Source organism: Branchiostoma floridae, chromosome 4 (assembly GCF_000003815.2).
Source record: "Branchiostoma floridae strain S238N-H82 chromosome 4, Bfl_VNyyK, whole genome shotgun sequence".
Classification (NCBI taxonomy): Eukaryota; Metazoa; Chordata; class Leptocardii; order Amphioxiformes; family Branchiostomatidae; genus Branchiostoma; species Branchiostoma floridae.
In genome coordinates, this window is record NC_049982.1 from 12,803,598 (window position 1) to 12,825,708 (window position 22,111).

The 22,111-nt window shown below is 40.5% G+C and overlaps 2 protein-coding genes across 2 annotated transcripts; both read right to left on the reverse strand.

Moving 5' to 3' along the window:
• Positions 1-207: 207 nt before the first annotated feature.
• LOC118413582 (ancient ubiquitous protein 1-like) lies at positions 208-7,154 on the reverse strand. Its single transcript, XM_035817109.1, has 10 exons — positions 6,968-7,154; positions 6,307-6,444; positions 5,541-5,691; positions 4,990-5,168; positions 4,274-4,355; positions 3,170-3,243; positions 2,669-2,732; positions 1,773-1,869; positions 1,378-1,497; positions 208-317 (listed from the first exon to the last, which is right to left on the reverse strand). Exons 1-10 carry the CDS (start codon positions 7,000-7,002, stop codon positions 208-210), a joined length of 1,050 nt encoding a protein of 349 aa, XP_035673002.1. The 5' UTR covers positions 7,003-7,154.
• A 1,461-nt stretch (positions 7,155-8,615) lies between these two features.
• On the reverse strand, positions 8,616-11,627 carry LOC118414232. The gene is made up of 3 exons (XM_035818135.1): positions 11,499-11,627; positions 9,931-10,166; positions 8,616-8,977 (listed from the first exon to the last, which is right to left on the reverse strand). The coding sequence occupies exons 2-3, from the start codon at positions 10,162-10,164 to the stop codon at positions 8,879-8,881; spliced, it is 333 nt and encodes a 110-aa protein (XP_035674028.1). The 5' UTR covers positions 10,165-10,166; positions 11,499-11,627; the 3' UTR covers positions 8,616-8,878.
• Positions 11,628-22,111: the final 10,484 nt, after the last annotated feature.

Here is a 22,111-nt window from a genome sequence, read left to right on the forward strand (position 1 = left end):
TTAAGATATCTTACTGTGAAAATACTGTTGACGTTTTACACCAATTTTCAATTTGCCGCTTAACAATGCTTTCTCAATACACTTAACTCATTACATTTTTAGAAAAATGTGAGGGGGGAGAGTGCTGATTTACACACTCCTCTGTTACACTGACCAAAGCACTTACTAACAGAATGTTGATCGATAACTATTAACCTTCTTAAAAATTCAATGAGGAGACAGTTTCAACTTACTCAGGTCCCTTCTCACAATGTCTTCTGGCACCTGGGGCAGCACTTCTCTCACCTGGCTCACCATCACCTGAAGCTTCCTTTCACCTGGCACAGATAAACACAAACACCAGTCTTCAGCTGAAATCACTATGGCACACTTGAGTATTTAAAACATGTTGATGAAGTATTGTCCCCATACAAGTCATATTTGACTGAAGACTTTTGCATCCCAAAAGTTTGCAGCCTGAATGTCAAGCTCAATTTTTTATGCTAACAGCTACATTGTATAAAAAAACTAAAGCAAAATGGCAGGAAAAACAACATACATAAAGACAGTTCCTGAAACAGACCAGATTTTCTCTATACAATCTTATGGTAAAAGTGTGGCATTCTTTTATATATATACCAGTGACAAATTCTGCTGTTTAAAATAATTTTACCCTCAAACAGTAAACATCTATACGATTGCACTTTTAAATGCAACAACAAACGGAATAGAAAACTATGAAATTTGTTGAATAATATTATTTCTTTAGTTATTAAACTTTGTTAATTAAAAGCATTATTATGGTATTCTTAAAAACCCTAAAAGTCTCTCTTGCCATAGACATTTTTTGTCCAGCAACAAGTTTTGTTGACTTAATTGTTCTCCTCCCATCTGCACATAGAAGACAAAATGTTTTTCTCAGGATCTTTGTATCCTTCTTATATTTTTTGAAACCCTTATTCAACACTGAAAGGAACAAGCACTAATTGGACACACAGGTACAAATCACTATGACCAAGGCCTCAGAGAGTTCTTTGTTCAACCTGAGCTTGTGTCAGTAATGAAAAGGTCATGCTGGTAGGAACCTGAGTATCCTGTGGCAGGATTGAGGAAAAATCAAAGACAACCTTTTCTCTTGCAACCTTTACTAGTGATAGGAAACCATCTCCCGGACCGTTGACTTTGCTTGTCAATAGTTGCTTTGTTCCACATGTCTATGACTACAGGGTACACTGAAGTGTCAGGCAAATGAATCCTTTGGATGCAAATTATTCATATCAAAATTTAAGCAAAAGGCAGAACAACAGGGCGAGTCCCAGAACGTATTGAGAATAAAGTCAAGGTAAAATGGCTGGTTAAGATGGTATATTTGAATGGCTTTGCCACTCCATGAAGTACCTGAGTTCCTAGTGGATACCACATTGCCTGTTCTAGGTGTTCTGTCTCCTGTACTAGTCGGGGCGGGTTGTTTAGGACGGGCTCCAGGGCTTCTGGTGGTTTGTGTGCTAACAGGAGCAGCTGCAGAAACGTAGAAAAATGCTTATCACAAATACATGTACACTATATACATTCAGTACAGCCACAGGAAACCAGCTTCAACCTGCTTGAAATTAAGTATTCCAAAGGACTGCAGAGTTGAATTGAAAAAAGGCTTGATGCTTTTCATAAAATACCACGAGTGCATTGTTGGAACCAAATGGTTTGGGAATAAGTTCAACAACACATCAATCACATAACCAATGAGATAAAACTGAGACGCTCAGGTTGCACTTTGCTCTACTTATGTACTGCACCTTCTGGTTGTGGCATATGTGACATCCTCTTGAGGTGTTCCAGCACATCAGCTTTTGTGATGTTTGTGGCTTCAACTCCAAGATGTGCTGCTAGAATCTGTAATAGTTGCAAAATGTCCAGTCAGCCTTTACCATATCCTCACATGTTCTCCTTAAAACAGTTTTATTCATAGGTGACATGACAAAATGTTATCTTAAAGCAAACTATGTGGTATTGATGTCATGGGATACAACATGTCTTCCAAATAACACAAGAATGGAAGAAAATTTCAGAATGACGGAGGGTAAAATCTTCTGTATAATGAGCCCATTGACGTTTACCAATAGAAACTACATTGTGTACGTAAATGTGGTAAAGAGGTATTCCATAGTGGGTAATTAGTTGCTTGTTTGATATTTTCTTCATTGACAACTTGAAACCCTTGGAGAATATTATTGTTGATTATAGAAAAATATAATGGGCAATGAAAAAAATGCTTTTGTCATTCTATCTTTGAAAAAATACAAAGACTGCTCTCTTATGACGTCATTCAATCCCAAGCTACCACCAGCATGGATTTACAAAACAATCTCACAATAGGGAATAAATTAGCTACCATTCTACCATTCTGAGGAAAAGAAGAAATAGATTTCCAAAGCCATCAACCCATGCATGCTTTTCATTCACAAAACAGTATTGCAGTGAAATGATGTTACATAACATAAAACAGTTTTTCTGTGAGATGAAAACTTCAGTTTGTTGTACAATCCGACAGTGAGTCTCACAAAAGCAACCATTCCTGCCTGAGTAGCAATAGACATAGTAGTACATGTATCTGTAATTGGTATAGATGATTTTGAACTTCTAATTGTTGAAAACTTTGAGCACACAGTTTACAACCCTAATCTTGTCCTACCTTCTGTGTTTTTCTGCCAAATTCTTCTGCTGAGTCTTCTTCCCGATGTACAGATGGCAAGAACCTGCTCAACAACAAAATACATTTGTACACTACTGATATATTCTTTTAAGTTTCCATTATCAAATGTATAATGTTATCTTTGCATAAATCTAAATTTCCCTACCATGAAGGAATTAAGTCAGAAACATCGTATTTCCAAACTTTTGAATTTCTTTTGAATCAGAGTAACAGAGCTTCCATTTCCATTTGAAATTCCAGCTGCGATAGTTGGAAACATTTTCACCCCTGTACCCCCCAAGCCTACTCCTGTACATTGTCTTACATTGTCTAACAGAATGAACCTCACTCATTCATTCCAGACAATGATAAAGTACTTAATATCATCCCTATATAAAATAATCATACCCACTTTAACTGTGAAGTTTCTGTTGTACAAGTGAAGCCCTTCAAAAACCTGTAATGCACTGAAATGTATAAATGGCTGTAAGACTGTTTTACCTGAGTGTGAATACTGTAGCAGGTGTGAAGAGAAACCAAAACAAATCAGCCCACCAAGACGACCCAGGTAGGCACTGTGGTAGACAAAGCAAGAACATTTTATCAGGATAGGATATGCTAAGAACCTTCAAAAGATAAAGTGTAACTGGCACTATATACAAGCATTGTTGAGCTAGAGCAATGCTTGAAATGTGCTTCATACAGGAACAATTTAGTATGGACTTTTGGTAGAACTACTAGAAGCCGTTTAATTGCATTTGCCAGCATATTTTGTGCAATTATCCGGGTGGTGCTGTTATGCAAAGTTATCCATCTGGACTGCACCACCATGGGAGAAACTTGAAATCAAAACTAAAACTAAGTTATTGGATACCTTACAGAGTACTGTGCACAGTGACATTTATTACATGCCCTCTCTTACACCGTGACGGGTTTGACTACCAACAGTACAACACTATATATGGTAGACTAGTGAAGTATACGGTAGTGTACTACATATTCATAGGGTAGATAAGATTAGATCAAGGACAGTTGATGATCATGAAAGCACATGCCAAAAGCAAATGCTATGTCCATCTGTAGGACCGGAGTAGCTGTGTAGTTGCAGACTGGTTGCCACTAACGTAATCCTAGTGCAAACACCTTCTTTTTAACACAAAATTGTTTACCCGCAACCTTAAATGTATCTACCGCAGTGGACTGGTAGAGACCAATTTTTATTGAGTACAGCAAGTTGTCTGCCAAAGCGTAATGCCGGCTTTGGTGGCCTTATATGGGCAGGTGTCTCTTTTTAAATCTATTGTGCTGACACATCCACGACCTACCTAGGACTTCCTGCAATATCAATTTTTTTGTTCCTACTGTAGGAACAATTTCATACATGTTGGCGGTATTGCACCTTCACACAGATCAGCTTATTTGTAACATGTATACCAATTTAAGCATGCATTTTCAGCAATGAAGTGAACGGGAACCGGTTTGGGATTTGGGGATTCCAAAGTTTGCGTTAAATCCGATATGCTATTAGTATTAGTAAGTGGCAACTACTGGACAACACTTTTCTCAGACAAATTTTACACAAACGGATACAAACAGTATACCCACCACACCAATACTGAAGAGAGGCCGGCTGACAGAGATGGCAATGGGCTGGACAGTTGGATGATCCAATGAAAATGGTAATGAACTGCAGAAATATACATTTTGTCTCTGACATTTTGCAGCTTGGAACAAAGATACTCTGATCTCCCCCAATACAAAAACATGGCACATATTCAGCTCTTAGAAAAATCCGATTTGCTTGACTATCAAACAGTGAACTTAAGGCCACACCAATTTTATTTTTTCCTTCTCGGATTCGCCTGTCCATTTTTTTCATTTTCAAACAAAAATTAAGTCCCAAGACTATCACAAACCTGTAAATATTACCATACATACACATAATTTTGGTCTAAAAACAATGCCTTTTATTCAGAACATCTGTAACAAATCAAAGGAAGGCATTCATTGTATAAAACGTGCCATTAAACTCAGGCTGTTGTTTTCTTGTATTACTCGATCAAGCCGTATATCTTCACCCCAGTACTAACTTTATTTATTTCTTTTTTCATGTGGGTCAAATTATTTCTGAAAAAAATCCGAGAAGCAACAAATGAATTTGGTGTGGCCTAAGGGGCAATGTAAGACTCATGACCATTATATTCCAAAGTTCAATACAAGGTGGAAGAGAGATTATATTCAAAATTGCCATGCATCATGCCTTGTAATGTATTTAAATTTTTTCACACCTAGATCACAACTGGTGTTGCAATATAGCGTACCTAAACTTGAGCAGGCCTTTCTGACTATTGGTACACACTTCCTCAGGTTGGAACATGAGAGGTAGTGTTTCCTGGCTGAGGTGCTGCTGTGCATCCTGGGACAGCTGAGTCCTGGTCTCACCCCTATGTTTCTGCCCCAACATCCAGGACAACCATCTTGGCAGATTCTCACTACATGGCTGAAACATTAACAAGTATTGATGGTCATCTTGGTCTGTAATAATCCATATTTTTATCAATAAAAGCAGCACATATCTACGCAATGTGGGATGTGTCATACAAGGTTGTTGCCCCATGTACACTACATATTAGAGTTGTTTGAGGTTGTTCGAGGTGTTTAAGCAGACCGCGCGGTGTACAAAAACACATTTCCAATAATCACCAGTATGTTGGCATGGATAATAACTAAGCGTATTGATACGATTTTGTGATTTTGGTATGCTTTTGCCATGTTAATGTTGTACATGTATTGTGTATATATGTTATGTGTGTACCCCAGACCTCCCCGAAAAGGAGTGCCTTGCCACTGAGGGAAAAACAGCGGCTCTTACCATGACACATGGAAGTACAAGGTTTACAGCTGTGTAGTCCAGTTCTGTCACATGATTGGCTATAAGCAGCCTTGGCCTGTTGTGCTCGTGGTCTGGTCCATCCGATGAGACAACTATACCCAACACAGCACACATCGTCTTAAGGACTACCCTGGGACGAACAATGCAGAAAGGTTTGTTTAATAGGTATGAATTTTAACCTGAAGTTTGCAATAAAGGGACAGAGGACGTACATGTACTACAGCTTCAACTGTTTTAAAACCTGAAGGCAGGTAACAAATTATCAACTATGGTATGATTCATCATTGATATGTGTAGAGCTATGTACCTATAAGTAAAAAAATCTTAGGTTCAAGTACAGGTACAGGTACACGAGTTTAGGTACAGGTTCGGACCTGAACCTGTACCTGAACTACTTGTTCAAGTAAAAGTCGATCTTCAATGAGGATAGAAGCATGTGTGAACCAATAAAAACGTGTTTATTATGGTAGACACAAAATGCAACAAAAATTTGACCCTTACAAAATTGTTGTTTTTGCCTCACTGGGGCTCAGAGACTGCTATGGTAATTTCACAGTAATTTTATTTGTCAAAGTGGCCATCCCCTAACCTCCTATCCTGCTTGGCTAGATACACGTCCAGTACACCATTGTTCCCGTATTTTGTACCTGTACCTAATTGATTGTTCCAGTACTGTATCCTTACACTGTACCTGTACACAGTCCGAGATATGTGACATTATTTCAAACTAATTCATAAGTTTCACCTTGTGAGAACAGAATTCCTGGGCAGGAGGCAGGAGATGAGGAAGACATGAAGTCCAACGAAGATGCGCACGAGAGCTAGTGCCAGGCCGATGGGAAAGTACGGCAAAAGCAGAAGCCGCTGTGGCCAGTTAGGCAGTCTACAGAACAGGAAGAGAATAACTTTAATTAGTCATTAATCTTGTTCATGCAGTAGACCATTCTTGCCATAGCCTTGGTTATGAAAACCTAATGTCAAAGGAAGACTGATTTTAGGTACATATAGAGTACCATTTGTCTCAAGACTTGTAACCACACTTTGCTTTACCTTCAACTTCTAAGTTGAAAAATAACATTTTATTAAAATTTATATTATGTGTCCATCTAGCCTGAGTATCACCTAGATGATACTCAGGCTAGTGTCCATCCACTACAGTGAGATTCCACTGAGGTCATAATGACCATTTTTGCAGGTCAACTCGAAAGAAATGTCATAATGATATACAACAAAAGAACGACAAACAATTTATGATAAGTAGCTCTGTTAATTGAAACATTAATATTTTGGTTCCAATCCGACACTGTCTATTTTTAACGTCACACGTAGTCATCATATTATGCCTACACGGACATGTAGCCCCCCTCCCACCTTCACAAAATCATTCAACCGAACGTATACTTCACCTGGCGTTATCATAAAGGTCCGAAATTTGGGCCATGATTGGCGTTTGACTTGGCGGTATCACGTGGTTGGTCTGACCGTGACCGCGCTCTTCTATCTCCAGATAAAATGAACTATCCTGAAGAAGTCACATACAATATGGCGCCACGCTCACCCTTTTAGGTCAAAGGTCATGATGCCATGAGATGGCGGGAATTTCAGATTCAGTCACGGTGACGGGAGTAACTTAGTGTAGTAAGGCGGGAGAACCAGGCCGGTCGTGAAATGTACACGATTGTCCCCAGTGATTTGGCCAAGCACATCGACTGTCAAGTCTGTCAACTCTACACCTCTCTATTGGAATAAGGTTTTGGGTAAAGAGCTCTGGATCCAAGTTCAATACCAGCAAGATCTAGGAATGACAGTGACCAAATTGACTTGTAGAACCGGACGTTCCTGTGCCAGAAGAACTCAACTCAGCTCAACTCAGTGCAACACAATGCAGTGAAAGAACTCTTTATGACTTCTATTAGTCCTCAGGCTCTGAATACTTATTGGGGCACACCCTCGAGTTCCTAACTCCCTCCTGTTTCATGTATTAACGTTATATGTTCTTCATCCAAGTTCTTCTCTTCAACAGATTGAAATCATCGCATTTAAAGGAAGATAGGAAATGTATAACGTTAAATACTTCTATTGTCTAAGGGTTTGTAGTTGGCTCTTTTCGTGCTTTCTCACGCGGCGGCCATGATAGATCTAAAACGAATTCCATGAGGCAAACAAAAGACTGTCCATCATAATTAACAGTCCAACCAATGATAGCATGGAAATTAGAATATTGACCAATAAGAGAATGGCTGCATGTCCGTCAAATATTTGCATTATTATGCTTTTATTTTGAATCTCTTAATTAAGGGACTAACACTTATGGGATCAGTACACGAGTCTAAATTGCTACATATTTAGCTGTTGAATATGCCCGCAGGCCTTGCTTTTTCTATTCAAGAAGGTTGTAAGACTGAGTTTGAGGATGTGCACAATAAAAATAAACATGGTGCATCTGTGACTCACCATTTTCCAAATCCCTTTCTTGCCATATACTTTTTTCTGCCCTTTATGTTTGTTTCCTCATGTTATTAAGGGACTGCATGAAGTTACACAAGGGCACTAGGTAACTTGGTTCTCCCCTCGTCGAGACAGTTGATACTCAGCCGGCGTCTCTTCTACCTCGCTCCGTCAAATATGTATGAAGTCCAGCTGGACTCTGTAACTAGGTTCTAGATGTGATTATATATATATATGTAATACATAAACGTGACGAAAATTTCTAAAAACAGGAATTAATGGCATACGATGAAAACTGGAAACATAAGCTTCCTATTAAATCTTATCTTTTACTGCACTTGGGAATTTAATTTTTGAGTACACTCGATAACATAAGCTTTCTATTAAATCTTATCTTTTACCGCACCTGGAAATTCAATTTTTGAGTACACTCGATAACATAAGCTTTCTATTAAATCTAATCTTTTGCCATACCTGGAAATTCAATTTTTGAGTACACTCGATAAACTGAATAATCGAAAGATATATCACATCTTTATGGATGGGTTGTTGAGTAGAAGGGACACATTTCCAGTGAACATAAACAGCAATGGAAGACAAACAAACTTTCAAGTACACGACTTCCCATGTTTATTTTTCATTTCTCGTTGAGAATAACAACTTAGATTCATATTTTTCTATGTCTGTGCTCCTCTTCTTATGCATCAGATAATCGTAGCAAAATTAACGTGAACTCTGACGTCAACACAGGGTAATAAGTGACAAAATATTCACTGCAAGGCAGCATGCGGTGCCTTGGACGTTATTTACTGATCTAGTCATCATACAGAAAACACCCATGACGTCTGGGTTGTCGATATTTGAGATGACTACATTTTGACTGGCGTCCCCGGACGGATCCCGTCCTTGAAGCAGCTGGCAGGACGCATGGAGACCGGCCAGTAGCAATAGCTGAAGGAGGCGCCAGGCTGTGGAAACATAAACATAAACAACAAAAGTTTACAGACCTCATACCTCATTAAAATATTTTGAGGAATTGTAGATCTTATCTCGTTTCATTTATGACGAGCGTATAAAATCATGATCTTCTCTACCAAAATGACATGTGTGACATATACTAGTACATGTAAGGCCATGTCTCCATTTCGTCATGGATTATGCAAATAACTTTCACGTTTGCATTATCTATTCACGGCGATGTGTACCTTTAACTAGCTGTCATAAGGATATCGTTTCACCACGTTTAACCATTTAAAAACTAATTATGGCACTCTAGTATTCATTATGCAAATCAGTCTATCTTTTGCATAATTGATAAATGCTGCACCTGCCCTATCTGTATCTATATCCATATAGCCGGTATAACCGCCGTTCGGTGCAACACACCAGCTTCGCAGGCACGCGGCGCAGCAGCAGCTGGTTATATTACACTGAAAGGCCTGCCATTCCTTAACTTTTGCAAATTTATCTATCTGCAAGTTTTCCATAAAAGAAGCCAGAGAAGATGCCCCTATCGTGCTGGTGATAACAAATTCCACTCTACCTGTGGGAAAATAGATTACATATGTGCCCTAGAATAGATTACATATGTCACATGTATTAAATCCTAGTACGGAAAACAATGCAATTTTAGTTTTTCCTCATTAATCATGCAACTTCATTCATGATTTGCAGAATTAGCTTCTCATTATGTACGTCTAAGCTACTCGTATACGGAGTACCATGGGGATTCACTGTCTCTTTGTTCAGTTATCCTCCTTGAAAGATTCTGGCCAAACATTTCTTCCTTACATAAAAACCTATCAATAAAAAATATGATGGGCATATGTGATGAATCGTCTAAATATCATAGCAACATTATGGAAGAGGCAGAAATAGAAGGAATGATAGTACAAAACAAGAAGAGATGAGCGTATATTACATGAAATCGGTAGAGGTTCAGCAGCTTCCAGAATTGGGCCCGGCTTGCCCTCTTCGACATGACTTTGTCCGTGTCTTCCCCGCTGTCCAGGTAGAACGGTGGGGCGCTGAAGATGTCCTTTTCATCGGCATCTGCAGACAAGGACACAGGGCCATCCGGCCCTCCGATCGACATCGCTTCTGCGGCGAGCATGAGTAATGCACTCACCAGGAAGATGGCCATCCACTTCTTCATGTCTGTGTCAAAAGAAAGTTATGAACAATGTATGAAACAATGAATTATAGGACAGCTAAATGTTCAGTGCAATGACTGCGGGTGTTCGGCTGCACCAACTGTGTACGGCGCGCAGGTGTGGAACGGGTTGGTTGGTCGTCGTCTTGTGTTCGGCTCAGTCGGCTGGTGGTCGGGGGTAGCTATAGGTCAGCAGTCAAATGTTATTCTTATATGCACCACTATTAACTTACTCACAACTTGTTTTCAACCTCATCATAGCATGACTTACTCCAAGGCCGTGAAAAAATGATAACCCATTCCCAACCAAAGTCAACCCCGATATTCACCCAACCAAACACAATCGCAAAGAACCTTATAAAAGCCATACTGAAGCCAACTTGTGACCGGTTCACACGAGGAAAATTTCTTGGTGATTTTAACAACATGGAGGAATATATTATTTTGAATACAATTGGGAAGACCACTCATTTGAAAATTGCTGATTATGTCTATCTCAATTCGTGAGAGAGGTAGAAATCGGTTTGGGGATCAGTCAGGAGTAGGGGTGGGTACCGGTACAGAAAATTCAGGTCCGGGTCCGGTTCAGGTCCAGAGGATCAGGTCCAGGTCCGGACCTGAACCTGGACCTGATTCAGTATGTGAGAGCATGTGACTCGACAATACTCAAAACAATAGTACATTTCGCTACAAATAGTGTGTTTTGTGGAATATTTGACTCCCACTAGCGTTCTAAAATCCTACAAGACTAACTGCCTCTGTACGATTGACTGGAAAACTTTGTAGAAATTACTATTAACTCTACTTGCTTCGCTCTCGTTATTTTCGTCGACCGGTAAAAAAAGCCCCCAAACGCGTGAATTTCTGATCATATAATCCGTTCATTTTCTATTAGGTCCAACATCCTTTTTTTCAGGTCCGGTTTTTCCGGACCGGTACAGTAAGAAAAACCGGTTTTGTACCAGTACACCTTACCGGTACCGACCCCTAGTTAGGAGAGATTCGGCAGTCTTCGGCTAAAGGTCGAGATGGCTGGGAGCAAATACTTGTTGAAAATATTCGGGCTTTAGTGTCTCAGTTGGGAGTCATTTACTGGTTGGGGGATGGTTGGGATATTGTTCCGGCATGGTCGGCGCTAGAAGATAGAAGATAGACAGACTTATCCCAAACTACCGCCAGGCGTAGTCGGCTATAGTGGCCAGGAGCCATGTTCGGCTGTGTGCAACAATACAGAAATATTCTCGGGACGAACGCCGTAATAACTGGGTATAGGTTCAACATCTGACAACTATAATATTAGTACGTATTAAAAGTAATGCATAGAAACGTATACGTACTTGACTTGATGGACTGTGCTGAACTCTGCTGTAGCAACAAGAAGAATACGGTTGGCCTCACCTCAACTGAGATATCATCATGTTATTCGGCCTTGTTAAATACCTTAGGGCTATTCCATTAAGGATCTTATGATAGGGCTAATTAGAGAATTTGTTTGCTTATGCTTCACATGAAAAATAGGCAACTAGGACCGAATGGCTATATAAACAAAGTACAGATGCTGGAACGTTTTGCATGAAACATTTCAAGGAGAGTGTCACGTTGAATAAACAAGTTATCAGCGTTTGTAAAAAATAGATATACTCTCCCTGTTTTGATATAGTAAAACCCAAACTTTGAATTGACGGTCTTTCGAACTCTATCGCCTACGCATTACGCCTACGCCTGCGCATCACTGGACTTTGAAAGAAACTTTTCCACTACAATTAGGATGGTCCATGGCTTGGAAATATCCGGGCAATATGTAAGGAGGCAATTCACTGTTAGCAATTCGTGCATATGACGACATTGTGCGCACGTTTGTCACCCTTAAAGAATATTCATTATGTATAATTTCGCTACCGGTACCTGTTTAACCTAGTAACGTAAAACGTCATCAATTCACTATATGAGGATATACCGATAACTCAGGCATCTGGGATGTCATTGTAATATGTTCTTTAGTTCGCTCTATCGGATTTTCCTTCTTTTTTTTCTGCACCTTTGCCAGCGGTTTTCCTGTCACCAATGAGGTTATATAAGCTCATGTAGCCTCCTTGCTGTCACGTTGTCGATTTTACTATTTTGATTTACAAAAAAAGTGGAATTTACTGCTTACCAGAAATCTACGTTAAGCACATTTGGATTTTCCTTGTCCACGCCACAATCTTGAAAAAGAGATGTCATCCATTCACCCTCGCCCCTATGTCGGATACGAAACGATGAATATGACACAAGGGAATACGCAATTGCGCATTTAGAGGATGCTGTTCTGAATGGGCAGCTAATTGCTGCGGGAGTGAAAGGACGGAACACAACACACAGACAATAAGCTAAACGAACTCTTTCATCCGTCTGCACTCGACACGCACGTATACACGTGCACAGTATTGTTTTACTGTTGAGCGTGGGTGTCATGTTTGATCTTCTTATTACCAAAAAAATATGCATACTGCCATACATGATTAACGTGAGTGAAAAACATCATCTTTTAAGTAGTTACTTCTATTCACAGATTTGAACTTACCCACTCAAATGTTGTCGGAAGCCTTTGGAGACTTATATATATACGTCGTCAAATGAAGACATCAGGGAGAAAGGATTACAAAAATCAATAACGACCGGCCGTAATGCCATTGAATGAGACAAGACTTTTGATCAAAGTTTTGTTTTTCATGTCCGCCCCCGGCTTAGAAGTAACGTTACTTCCGTTACAAGACAGATCCCCTGGAGGGTCTTTGTACTTTTCGCCACTAGACTGCTTTGCATTGGTTTCTGAAAAGGTAGCTATAGTAAATAGTATTGATACAGCACACTGCCAGAAGAGGTACAGTTTATTACGGATATGTAGTTATAACGTTTACCTCTTTTGACACAATGTTCAGCCCATTTTCTGCTATTTTTTAAACAGCCAGAAGAGCCTGGTTGAGAATAGGACGGTTTTGAACCTCTCCGCTTGCCTCGCCACTCAAAGTTGGCCCCGGTACAATCCTATCCCCAAGTCCAGTAGTCATGGTGTGTGTGTGTGTGTGTGTGTGTGTGTGTGTGTGTGTGTGTGTGTGTGGTGCGTGTGTGTGTGTGTGCGTGTTCGTGTGTGTGTGCGTGTTCGTGTGTGTGTGTGCGCGTGTGCATGTGCCTAGCGTAATGATGGTATACATAAAGGCTCACAGCACTCTAAATTAGAAAAGGGCCAAGATGGTATACGTATATTGGGTGTGTTTTCTCTCTCTCTCTCTCTCTCTCTCTCTCTCTCTCTCTCGTTTGTTGTATAGTGTATCGATTGGACTCAAAGACTCCATGCCCCTTAGTCTATCATTGGTATCGTAGTATATTATTTCATACATTCATATCTGTGTCAATCTTACAGGTATCGCTAGGTGTCGTTTTAGTATCACACTGAAGTCTGTTCAATCTATTTTGACGGTGACTTACGTTAACAAGTTGAATGACGAGCGGAGTTACAGATAGAAAAGAGAAACGTTAGTATTAAACGTAACAGTTAAACGACACGGCCGTAACAACGCTTACTTATACATAGATTTAAACTACTCTACTAAAGTCTTTTCTGTCGATATGCTGTCGGGTTGTGAAAGGAGTAGAAGGGGACTCGCATAACGTTATATCAACATACAAAAGACACGTTTGCACAAGAGATTTTGACATCCAACTCACATAAAGCTTCTCTCCGACAATTAGGTTAGATACACATGACTTTTTGTCAAAATTGTACCTTATCACTAGCGCTACGACCTGTACTTAGCTTGTTTGAGCACAAATGTACAATAAAGGTCATTCATTCATGACTGATAGTGCATCTGTGGTAACACGAAATTCCTCCCCCAAACGGTGATGTGTATTGTGGCAGTTACGTTCTCATATATGGAGCTGCCAGGGAAACCGGTTGTGTAACATGTTAAGGATAGAACAACCTTACTTCTTTTGCGTTTCTAGTCATTACAACTCCGTTGTAACCTTTAACATCGTGAAACGTCTCTTACGTCAGCGTGGCCATGGTGATCAGTCATAGCCTGTATTTCAAAAGCTTTTTTGACAACCTAATTGCAGTCTGAAACAAACTTGATGTTTTTCTTGGAAACAATTTGTAGCCTATTTGGGATATGACCTTTATACAGCGAATGACGTCAAACAAGCCCTCTAAGTTGTGATGAGAACAGCTATATTCTTTATACATTGTTTGACAACGTGCCATTGCTTCACGTGCTCATCTATTGTAATACTAGTATCTGGAGACACGAGTGTTGTCCCACCTTGACCAATCCAGAGATAAATGCAGTGACATGAGACATTTCCCAGGGATAGTCTGAGATCAACGACAACTTAAGCAACCCGATGTTAATGTGATACAATGTAGTTATAATAATCCATTCTGTTGATGTTCTGCAGGCGTCTACGAACAAATCCGGATATCTGCTAAGTCGCACTTTGATAGGCGTTCACACCTCTCGGCGGTGAGCCGCTTTGAAATGAAAATGTTTTTTTATCGCTTCCTTAATGGGCCGATAGCTAGAATCGGTTGGCCATTGGTCAACGGTCAGATCCAGTTAGTAGATACGACATAGTGACAACAGTGGACCATAACATTTCTACACATTTCACGGTCTATGTATGTACATGTAAACACCACACATCTTCCAAGGGGCGATCTTCGGAAGAGGGTATGTGAATACCGGTTGGTTGGCGGTTGGTTGACTTTTTGAGTAAGTGAGTAAAGTCCCTGTCACACACAGTCAAACATGGTTAGAGGTCGTTTGGGATCAAGGTCGGCTGTGGTTGGCTGTTGGTACAGACCGTGCTGAGCGAATGTTCAAAAATGTTCAAAAATTCGGGAATGTTTCGGCCTTGAACCGGTTGGTAAAGGGTTGTGAACCTGTTGGCTGGCGGTTGGGAGTAAGTCAGCATAGGCCGGGAGTGTGAAAGAAAGCGTTTCCACAACCAGGGAAACAGAGAATCCTACAAAATACCGTAAATGTACAACAAAATAACCACCAACCGAAACTCTGCTTGGAGAGCAAACATTGGCCTTTCTGAGTTCGACCCGCTCAAGGCAGTTCTTAAGACTTAGCAATAGATTGACGAGAACGGTGGAATATAGTCTGGTATATCTGCTGTGTGTTGTCTTTCCTAAATGGCAGTTGGAATGTCAACTTACTACTGAGGTACAAGGGACCAAAACGACACTGCTCCTACAGGTAACTTTGGTCTTCTTTCGCAAGGGGTCAGGTCGGTGAGGACCAGCCTCACAATACAGCTTCGTTACCTGGGTAAGTCCACTCTGCTCAGAGATGGGGTATAAGCTGTAGATTGATGGTTCAGCTTAGCTTGCGGTAATGCTACACTTGGTAGTTTGAACTCACATGACTGTGGGTCGGGTATTCCCGCCTTCAAGTCGAAGCCTTTGCCCTAAAATGCCAGTGCTTGGGACTTTCCATAATTACCGACGTGAAGAAAGATGGCTAACACCATTCTAAAGTTTTACCATACACCAGCCTGTACAAGTAACTTGTCTGAAAGCAAGATGGAAGTCATCAGTCACAGATCTTAAAAAGTCATACATTTCTTCGCCGCCAGTGTACTTTCCTTGCTGATGATCACGAAAATTATCATAAGATAAAATAAGAGTAAGATTAAAACGTAATTATACTAGCTTTAAATGTTGCCTCTACTTTGGTATAGATCGGAGGAAATTTGAGCAGTTATTTTGAGCAACTGAATGTGGAAAGGGGAGATGAAAGCGGGAGAACTTCATAGCCTTTCGTCGCAAAGTCTGCTTGGAGATTGTGGTGGGTCCTGTCATAGCGGTGATGAATGTGGGTGGAAGATGTCCCGTACCCTTAAGGTCTTCACGTGGACTTGTGAAATGACATAGAGTCGGAGGAAATATTACTCCGGCCTGACCTTGAGGACTTCCCGTTTTACTTTCCTCAGTGTAGTCACCTCAGGTCACCCCAATGACGTGTAAGCGCGGCAATGTCGTGCCCTTGACCTGAACACTTGCGGGAGGTTCAATAAAACTGTAACAGATCTACAACGATTAACCAAAACCATAAACATCCGCATTGTCTTTGGTCATGTTTTTGTTCTTTCCCATCCAGCGTTTATGGGTTCTTACCGCGGAATTTTCGTTCAAACCTTCACATCCCGCTATAGCCAACCTGAACCATCCCTAACTTGGCCTTGCGACATTATGCATTGATTGGTGTCATTTCAACCTTGTGTCTGTATGTACTTGAACCCATATATTTGGTAATCAAGCCTAACGCAATAACGGCACTTCATTTCTGTATCTAATTTTCCAGCCGGGATATCGGTAACCTGTCCCTGTGCAGCTGGGTGTAAATTATATCGCTCATTGATTCACCGTGTCGGTAGGTTGTCAAAGTAGAGGGCATGAGCACCTTTAGTGCGCTGGAATTATGGTGGAAAAATAGCATCACCCTGTGAGCAGTTTGACTCATGTATGTACGGGTACATAACTGTACAGGAGGGCCATTTGGTCATTAAGTTAACCAATTGACAATGTGTAACATCATGTCAAAGTGGACATATCAGACGCCTGCGGTGGGAGGGGGGTCTGAGGCTAAATTCCGGGCGGATTCGGAAGTACTTCCGGATGGATGGACTTCAAATAGTTACTGACACCACGGACACACACAAATGGACGAGATCCTACTTGTGACACACCAGATGCCTGTTTCCAACATGATGTCACATTGAGGTGGAATTTTGGTTTATCCGGTGATGAAATGCCGAATGAGTCAAAGTTGAAGTTAATCCAACATTCGCAGCAAAACCCCATCCCGCTTGGCAAACTGACAACCCATGTCAAAAGATGTTCAAATTCTGAGCTTGAATGTATCCCACTATAGGTGACTTTATTATCGCGGATGATCATATTGGCTTCACATCGGTGAGGATTGGTACGGTATGCGGCGAGCTGCTCGGGAGGGTTTTTCGCAGCTTGCCTCAGGCCACAGGTGGGTTTTACTCGCTATGCGCCGAACGCTACATAAATTTATTTGTGTGGCATTACATAATGCATGTTTTTCGATGTTGTAAGAGTTTTTAAACAAGGTATTTTAGAGTTCTTGCGATATATACAGAGCATATGAATAGCATAGGACGGAATTATTGATCCCATAAAGTTCGTTTGGTGTTCCGAAAATAATTTCATTAGGTTGGTAGAATAAAGGATATAGGAGAATTCTTTTATATAGCGGCGAGAAATAGAACTCCAGAAGCTCTGAAGAAGGTGCATGAACGACACAGAATAAGTTTTGACCTTTATATCTGGATACGATATCTTGCACCATACCACAGGTACAGGAGTGAAATATTTTGTATTTGCTGACGCGACTTCTTTTCCTTATCCTACTTTTGCTATTTAGTCACATATGGATTCAACTCTGTCGTTTTCATCCAGTTGACCTGGAGTTTGGCATGGAGGTTATATTGACAAATATCCACAGTTCTTGTCATGACATTTTAGAACATCTATTGTGCGATTAAAAAAACAGCAATGGATTATAATTATGATTCTTATCTAGCTTCAATATCACTGTCGTGAAGAAAACGTACTGGTTATCGACAGAAGACTTTTGGGGTCTTTTTACAGATACATATCTATTACATATCTCAAAGAGTACCCGGCGACGTCTTTAGCCTTGACTTCCACATCACGGTTCTTTGTACATCCTGACATCTGCCCACGTCTTTCCATCTTGCGACCTGTTGCCTGGCCTATGAGTCTGAGATCTGAAGGCGCTATGTATAAGCTACCACCAGGGTCTGGTGCAAATCTTAGACTTCAAGGTGAAGTAAAAAAAACTTAAAACCAGATTGATGAATGGATGTGAGATGTAAGGTCCTGTAGGTCACGTCTCTTCCCGGCCGCCTGTCGTGTAGGCCGCGCTTATTAGTCTCCTGAGACATTTGCAACAAAGTTGGGCTGATTCACAACTTTGTCAGGAAGTATTTTACCACTTGAAGTATTTGTTTTGTCAGTTTGAGAATTTCATTTGTTTCTCAGTACTTCTGCTACCCACCCAAAGATTGACAGGTTAATGACTACTGCATTTAGGCAGTTGGTTTGCTGTTATGTAAAGATCAGCTCTGACACGCTGTTACAAGACAACATGTGCGCGTGCGTAAAATGCTTTAAATTGCTTAAGAAAGGATAGAAGACCTTATTTTTCCCAAAGTAGGCAACATTCATTAATGTTACAGAGGACGTATCATCAGATTTGACCCTTTCGCTCCTGCTAGGCCTCTACAGTTATAATTATAGAACAGAAATAGCTCAATTTGCGAGCTTTAATATTTTATGAGCTGGGGTCTCTCTCCGGCTCACAAGGTTAAAACCACGAAGGTGAAAACTATCAAGATTGATGGTGAAGTAAAACAGATGAAAATGTGAAAAATGTCAAGGACAACCGACAATGTCGGCCGAGAGGAAGAGAAAGAACCACTCCGACGTTGAAAAAATTATTCGCGTATATATATATATATATATATATATTTGTTTTACATTAGTTGGACTGTTTCAAGTATTATATACTGTACTGTGAAGTCATTGTGCCCAAACAAATGTACTGAGCCTACATTGAAAAGTTGGAGTTACGTGTTTTGCGTGTTTTTAAGAGTCACTAACAGAAGAATTGTTTTATGAAACACTCATACGTGACTGTAATTTATTTTTTGCATTTGCGCCGCAATTGATTGAAATGTTCAAAACTATCTTTACGACCCAACAAAACAATAGATACACTAGACACTTTGCCTTCAGACGAATGCTATATTTTGGAAGGACAAATGATTTTCTTTGGTTGATTTTATCACTAAAGGTTTCCCCAGGCACACTAGCTATTCAAACATCCTACTATTGTAGCACAACGTACGCACTGTATTTTGTGGTGAAGGAAAAAAAACAGGGCCACTATTAAGAGTGTAGGCCAGCATCAAGCATAGCAAGAGACTGAGCCTTCACATGGACCCCCCCAGGAAAACGTAAGGGGTGAAGACCAAAAACACCTGGAGACGCAGCCTGGAGGCGTCTGACTACACATGGGTACAGCTGGCAGAAATGGCCCAGGACCGCCGGAGATGGAGGGAGATAGTTCATGGCCTATCTATGCCCATGGATGTTCTAATGTAAACTACATCAGAAGGCTGCTGGTGTTAGAACACACACCCCCCCCCCCCCCCTCGCACACAAAGACTACGACCCAAGCTTTTATTTGGAAGATACAGTGACTGTGTGTAGTCCGTAACTGATCACATCCTCTCGTTCTTTCCGTATTTGCTCTGACTGATAGCGCACTGAAGGGAGCAAATTTCACGCTGACGATTACGCAACATTCTCCACGAAGCCGTGACAAACGCATCTGCATACATCAACCTTTCCTGCAAAACGAGGCGTAATGAGATAAGTCCTTCATGTATTGATTTTCTACCATGCAGACTTAATCATCACCCCCTGCTTTCGGAGATAGTCGTATAGAATGTTTCTGAACATGAAGTCATACTGGTTATCACCTGCGTTTATATCTAAATTTCTCAATGCTAGACTGCTATTATGTTATCAAAAGCTAAATACTATCTTTCTTACAAAAGATATCAATTTGCATTGACAAGAATGAATAAATTGTTATAATGGATAATCTTCAGGATTGGCGCCAATATGTGTGATACTAAAGAAGTAATATATAAAAATGGTTCTCCAAAACCTATAGATATGGATTATGAACAAAAGTAAACTTTACGTACTAATCAACCGTTTGGGTAAAATATAGGGGCTTTCCCAAATTCTCGGCTGAATTCCACTAGCCTTGTTCATGGAATAGATAGTATAAAGATGGGTGATACTCTACGAAGGACTTTTTGTCCTTGAGAATGTTATGTAAAAGTTTTGATAACATATCACATGTGTACTTCAACACCTACATGTAGCTCATATCACATGTGTACTTTTAACGCCTACAGGTGTCAACTTGCATTTGAAGTACCCATGTATCCTCTCATTAATCACCAAGATGCGTCAAGACTTCACATCTATCAATTGGTTTCTTCAGATCGTTTGTCGTGTATGATGTATCACCTAGCAAACGTTGCACTTAGTCTGAGTTCTCATCGATCAAACGTCAGATAATCTGCTGAGCGCAGATTGAAAGCCAACTGCGACTAAAACAATAAGCGATACAAACTTTTACGGGATGGAAGATCAACTTTGCATATATACATGATTGAACAAAACCCGAAAAAGAACGTCTTCGAAGATAATGTCATTCTTTCTCTGTGAGAAATATACATGTTACGGCAGGGAGTTGTAGGAACTGGGGTTTTAGAAACCTACACTCTTGTTAATATATGACTACGACGTTCACAAAACCACTTCGAAACATCTGTGCGTAGAAATAGTAAGTGAGTGAATAACGTTAGAGTGACCAAGGAAAGTACAAGTAGATAGCTAGATCAGACAGTTATAACAAGTCATCTCGTGACTGTACCTATGGTGAGGGTTGAAAAGGTGATAGCTGTCTGTTACATGTAACGTTATGTCAGTCATCCCACAAATGTGATAAATCCAATAGATAGATATCCAAAGCCATGACTTGGCCTTGACCTTGATCTGCGCTTGGGGTGGATGTCGTCCAAGGTTACTTCTCTTCAGATGGTTGTCCCAAGACTTTTATGTCTAGGGAGTTTTATAAACCAAGTGGGTAGCGGTGGGCTAATAGTGGATTATGTAAGATCTGTATTGTTATATAAAGACCCTTATTGTTTTTGAAAGATCCTCTGTAATTTTTATTGAGGAGGCTACCGGGTGAAGGCTGATTTTGGGGGCCATAAATCGTTACGTTAATGACAAGAGTAGCAAATGCATTAAGAAGGTAAGTACATGCCCACTAACGTAAATCATGTGGATGTATGTCCTTATATCTAACATAAGTACATAATTTTGAAAAAGTAAAGGGAATACCATTGACCAGCTCTTCGTAACGACCCCTGTCATATACAAATGTAATCAACGGTAGGCCCCTCAAACTTTCTTTACAAGTCGTCATGAAGAGATAAAGGGGAAAACAGGAAGGCTTATTGACCGACGACTTAACCTGAACCTACCCGAGATCGAAGAGATCTTAGCTCCGGTAATGACCCGCGCACTGAGATCGATATAAAAACAACTGCACCCAGAGACAGAGCCACAAGAGTGCATAGTGAACATCTTAGTTTGTAGTTGGACGGTGACAGCCACACATTCTATAAAACCTCCACATTTGGTGCAAAAGCACGAAATTAGGAAAAACAGTCGGCTCTTTTCTAGGACGAGATATTTTACGGTTTCATAACAATTCCACTCTTTTCTCCTGTTTTGTGGTAGTCACTACAGAGGGATTGCAGAAGCGTCTGGGTGTGGGACTGGGTTGCACGCACCTGATAGTAATTGTGCCAATCTCCTAAAGCAGCGAGATACACCCATGAAGTTACTGATATGTACATGTATGACAGGTATAGGCAATATTGAAGTATTGAAGGGAATGAGATGGATAAGTGGATGGATTAGAATTGATAGATTTAGGTTAAATGCACACCGGCATGCACAAAGAGTTCCACACTGTTTGTCTCCGGTCTACGCGTATCTGCAGGAACTTTACCGTTCAACATAACGTTCACACGAGAGGCGGAATGAGCCGAAATACTACTCTCCAAGCAGAAGTTAGGTTCCGGCTGTTTTTTAACGTTATTTTAGTCGTTTTTATCGGCCTTTCTATTTGTCATCTTTCTTGAAGTACGCCAGCCAGCAAGTTAGGTTTTGCAAACACAGCAAGATAAAACACAAAATAGAAAGCCCGATGAAAACGACAAAACAAACGTTTAAAAAAATAGTCGGAGCCTA

What these genes read in the sequence shown, in the direction of transcription:
- LOC118413582 (XM_035817109.1), bottom strand. Translation starts at nt 7,002, where the DNA reads ATGGCCCAAATTTCGGACCTTTATGATAACGCCAG. An exon ending in GACCTTTATGATAACGCCAG is followed by an intron (nt 6,445 to 6,967) that starts GTGAAGTATACG and finishes CCTGTTCTGTAG; the next exon opens with ACTGCCTAACTGGCCACAGC. An exon ending in ACATATGCCACAACCAGAAG is followed by an intron (nt 1,498 to 1,772) that starts GTGCAGTACATA and finishes ACGTTTCTGCAG; the next exon opens with CTGCTCCTGTTAGCACACAA.
- LOC118414232 (XM_035818135.1), bottom strand. Translation starts at nt 10,164, where the DNA reads ATGAAGAAGTGGATGGCCATCTTCCTGGTGAGTGCATTACTCATGCTC. An exon ending in TGAACCTCTACCGATTTCAT is followed by an intron (nt 8,978 to 9,930) that starts GTAATATACGCT and finishes ATGTTTCCACAG; the next exon opens with CCTGGCGCCTCCTTCAGCTA.